This window comes from Uranotaenia lowii, chromosome 1, assembly GCF_029784155.1.
Source record: "Uranotaenia lowii strain MFRU-FL chromosome 1, ASM2978415v1, whole genome shotgun sequence".
NCBI lineage: Eukaryota > Metazoa > Arthropoda > Insecta > Diptera > Culicidae > Uranotaenia > Uranotaenia lowii.
This window is the reverse complement of record NC_073691.1, coordinates 69,654,602-69,659,328: the sequence shown is the minus strand read 5'-3', so window position 1 is coordinate 69,659,328 and position 4,727 is coordinate 69,654,602. Positions and strand designations below refer to the sequence as shown.

Here is a 4,727-nt window from a genome sequence, read left to right as displayed (position 1 = left end):
CATTTGCGCTGCCAGTTAACAAGAGAGTTTCTTCGAACCAGATAGTAAAATTCGTTGAAGACGATTTCACGTTGATACGTGTCGCCTTCCATCGCTCCCACCTTTGCCAGAGAGTCTGCCTTCTCATTGCCAACTATCGAGCATCCTTTAGCACGTTTTTTTTATCCTTTTTAGCGCATTAAAAAACGCAACTGGAATGAAAAGAATCACTTTCTTCTAAGTAGGTAAATATGCGTTGAGTGTTCTTTCAAGATCAACTTATACCTATGTAGCCTGAGCGAATAATTTTCGGTTTGGAAAGACAACAATATATTATGTTCTTGATAGGCTTCATTAGGATCTACACAGTAATATGTATGCAAACTGCCCCGTTCTTTCTAATAACATATATGAACAAGGCCGAAATTGTTAAATAGTAAATAAGATCAAAAATAATCGAAAGCTTAAAATCTATATCAAATATTACATTGTATCGACATCACTGAAATAAATATCTCTAGTATAATCAAGCATCGAGTTAGAAGAAGTGAATACTAAAACAACATACGGTCACAGGATTTAGTATTTAGTTTGATGAAAATTGTGTTCTGGTTCCGGTTCTCAGAAAAATCGTTTCTTTATGCTGTGAGCTAACAGCAACAGCAACAGAAGCACCAGCATTACCCGGACCCACAGGAAAACCGTATGTCGGTTCGGGCATCACGTGTGAAGATCAGTCAACGGCACGTACATCACCCCCATCAGTCGGGTGTTGGACACCTTGCCATTCGAATCCTTGTCGTACTGTTCCAGATATTGGGTTCCCCCATCGGGTCCAACCGGGATAATCATGCGGCCACCGGGTTTAAGCTGGTTGATGAGCTCTGTTGGTGTTTCCGGAGCCGCTGCACCCACATGGATACAATCATACGGAGCATGTTCCTTCGAGCCTTGACGGCCGTCACCCTCTGCAATTTGATTAATTTAAAAAATCAGGAAATGAAAATGTAATAAAAAAAAATTATCATTCCCAGTACGTACCAACCATGATAACCTTTCCTGTTTCAATTAAACTGGCGTCGTCCTCCCGGATATTTTTTATTCCAAGTTTGACTAATTCAGGATGGTGTTCGATCCCTACCACAAGACCGGAGGCATTCTCTTTAGCGTGAATGTATCGAGCAAAACAAGCGGTTAGATAACCGGATCCAGATCCCACATCCAGCACCCTACTGTCCGCTTTCAAGTGATTCTCCAGCAGTTCCAAAGCGTAAGCATGCTAAAAAAATATTTAGAAATTAGTTGAGGATTGCACATGATATTTCACCTTTGAATTTACCATATGAGGTGCACTAATGGTTGCGCCATGGCCAATTCTCTGAGGGGAATCAACGTAAGGATTTAGATTGCTTGCAACATAAAATTTACGATCCGTCGCAGTCAATGCCTGGGCCACGGCTTCACTCTTGATTACCCCATATTCTGCAAGGGCAAAAAATATTTTAGGAGCCAGATGCAGTAAGATGCATTATTCGCGAAATGATACCATCAACAAAGAGCAGGTAAAAGGCATATACTAAAAATAAATACCTTTCAATTGGCGAATCAGATCCGCATTACTCAATCCACGGGAACGCCAGGCCATGGTTCCAAGAAAGGGAAATACCAAACAAAGACAGCAGATCCCTAGAATTTGATGGTGACCACAAATCCGGTTCGTGATGAAGGGATTACAGTGCACTGGTTAGTGAAAATTAAAAATCAACTACACGATCTGGAAAATGAAAATATTAAAATTTGTGCAGCTACAAATTTCACTTCGATGCAAAATTGCACCACAGACAATGACAACAGATGAAATGCTGCGCAGAAACAAAATCAAAACAAACACGAATGTCTACACGCTTAGCGAAGAAAGCCTATCATACCTTTGGTTTAAAACTATTCGCAACATTTTATTCAAAAAATGAATAATTTGTCAAATAATGCAGAATTTGCATATTTTTTTAAATATAATGGGCTTGTGTATAGCTCAGTTGGCAAGTCTGTTGCCTCCTGAGCCGATGTCTGCGAGTTCAAGCCCAAGAGTACACATCGAACGCAGTTGTACCGGATAGTTTTTCAATAACGATCCACCAACTGCAACGTTGATAAAGTCGCGAATGCCATAATGATGGTAAAACGACTATAATCGAAACAACCAAAAAAATATTTTTTTATCAACATGATTTCACGGTTGCTGATGTGGCTGGAAAGGTTAGCTGATTTTAATTATTGGTTCAATGAATAGTGTAATTAAGAAATGAATTTGCGGCTTTATCGGTGAGGGTTAAAGAGTTGAAATGAAAGACGGATAGAAGATCAGAAGAAAATTCTAAGGTGGTGAAAAGAGCGAAGAGCATTTGAAATAGAAGCTTGACCACATACTAAATTCTTTGTCCCACACCAATTAACTGTATTGAAGAAGTAGTACCCAATAGAGAAGGCACTACATTTTTCGATACAGTTAATTATGGATGGTTCGACCGCCATGTGAGTGTGCACATGTGCCGAACGGACAAAAAATTTAGCATGTGGTTGCTCTGTTAAGTCTTCTATTGTGCGATATCGTTCCATCGATGGCTAGGTAGATTTCTTATTTTCGTTTTGTGCGGATGTTCCAACTGGATTGAGTTGTCGCATACGGTCAACGGTCAGAAATCTTGGCCTAACTATTTTCGATTATCGGAACGATGTTTTGTAATTGATTTTTATAGCCGAATTATTTTTATTATTTTAAGAGGAGAAATCACCGTGAATTTGTTTTATGAAATGAATTTGCGGCTTTATCGGTGAGGGTTAAAGAGTTGAAATGAAAGACGGATAGAAGATCAGAAGAAAATTCTAAGGTGGTGAAAAGAGCGAAGAGCATTTGAAATAGAAGCTTGACCACATACTAAATTCTTTGTCCCACACCAATTAACTGTATTGAAGAAGTACTATTGGGTACTACTTCTTCAATACAGTTAATTGGTGTGGGACAAAGAATTTAGTATGTGGTCAAGCTTCTATTTCAAATGCTCTTCGCTCTTTTCACCACCTTAGAATTTTCTTCTGATCTTCTATCCGTCTTTCATTTCAACTCTTTAACCCTCACCGATAAAGCCGCAAATTCATTTCATAAAACAAATTCACGGTGATTTCTCCTCTTAAAATAATAAAAATAATTCGGCTATAAAAATCAATTACAAAACATCGTTCCGATAATCGAAAATAGTTAGGCCAAGATTTCTGACCGTTGACCGTATGCGACAACTCAATCCAGTTGGAACATCCGCACAAAACGAAAATAAGAAATCTACCTAGCCATCGATGGAACGATATCGCACAATAGAAGACTTAACAGAGCAACCACATGCTAAATTTTTTGTCCGTTCGGCACATGTGCACACTCACATGGCGGTCGAACCATCCATAATTAACTGTATCGAAAAATGTAGTGCCTTCTCTATTGGGTACTACTTCTTCAATACAGTTAATTGGTGTGGGACAAAGAATTTAGTATGTGGTCAAGCTTCTATTTCAAATGCTCTTCGCTCTTTTCACCACCTTAGAATTTTCTTCTGATCTTCTATCCGTCTTTCATTTCAACTCTTTAACCCTCACCGATAAAGCCGCAAATTCATTTCATAAAACAAATTCACGGTGATTTCTCCTCTTAAAATAATAAAAATAATTCGGCTATAAAAATCAATTACAAAACATCGTTCCGATAATCGAAAATAGTTAGGCCAAGATTTCTGACCGTTGACCGTATGCGACAACTCAATCCAGTTGGAACATCCGCACAAAACGAAAATAAGAAATCTACCTAGCCATCGATGGAACGATATCGCACAATAGAAGACTTAACAGAGCAACCACATGCTAAATTTTTTGTCCGTTCGGCACATGTGCACACTCACATGGCGGTCGAACCATCCATAATTAACTGTATCGAAAAATGTAGTGCCTTCTCTATTGGGTACTACTTCTTCAATACAGTTAATTGGTGTGGGACAAAGAATTTAGTATGTGGTCAAGCTTCTATTTCAAATGCTCTTCGCTCTTTTCACCACCTTAGAATTTTCTTCTGATCTTCTATCCGTCTTTCATTTCAACTCTTTAACCCTCACCGATAAAGCCGCAAATTCATTTCATAAAACAAATTCACGGTGATTTCTCCTCTTAAAATAATAAAAATAATTCGGCTATAAAAATCAATTACAAAACATCGTTCCGATAATCGAAAATAGTTAGGCCAAGATTTCTGACCGTTGACCGTATGCGACAACTCAATCCAGTTGGAACATCCGCACAAAACGAAAATAAGAAATCTACCTAGCCATCGATGGAACGATATCGCACAATAGAAGACTTAACAGAGCAACCACATGCTAAATTTTTTGTCCGTTCGGCACATGTGCACACTCACATGGCGGTCGAACCATCCATAATTAACTGTATCGAAAAATGTAGTGCCTTCTCTATTGGGTACTACTTCTTCAATACAGTTAATTGGTGTGGGACAAAGAATTTAGTATGTGGTCAAGCTTCTATTTCAAATGCTCTTCGCTCTTTTCACCACCTTAGAATTTTCTTCTGATCTTCTATCCGTCTTTCATTTCAACTCTTTAACCCTCACCGATAAAGCCGCAAATTCATTTCATAAAACAAATTCACGGTGATTTCTCCTCTTAAAAAAAAAAGTGTAATTAAGATACGGGAAA

At 38.4% G+C, this 4,727-nt stretch overlaps 1 protein-coding gene across 1 annotated transcript; it reads right to left on the bottom strand.

Moving 5' to 3' along the window:
* Positions 1-312: 312 nt before the first annotated feature.
* Positions 313-1,833, bottom strand: LOC129757308 (protein-L-isoaspartate(D-aspartate) O-methyltransferase). The gene is made up of 4 exons (XM_055754491.1): positions 1,570-1,833; positions 1,319-1,461; positions 1,021-1,258; positions 313-947 (listed from the first exon to the last, which is right to left on the bottom strand). The coding sequence occupies exons 1-4, from the start codon at positions 1,622-1,624 to the stop codon at positions 700-702; spliced, it is 684 nt and encodes a 227-aa protein (XP_055610466.1). The 5' UTR covers positions 1,625-1,833; the 3' UTR covers positions 313-699.
* Between the last annotated feature and the right edge of the window lie 2,894 nt (positions 1,834-4,727).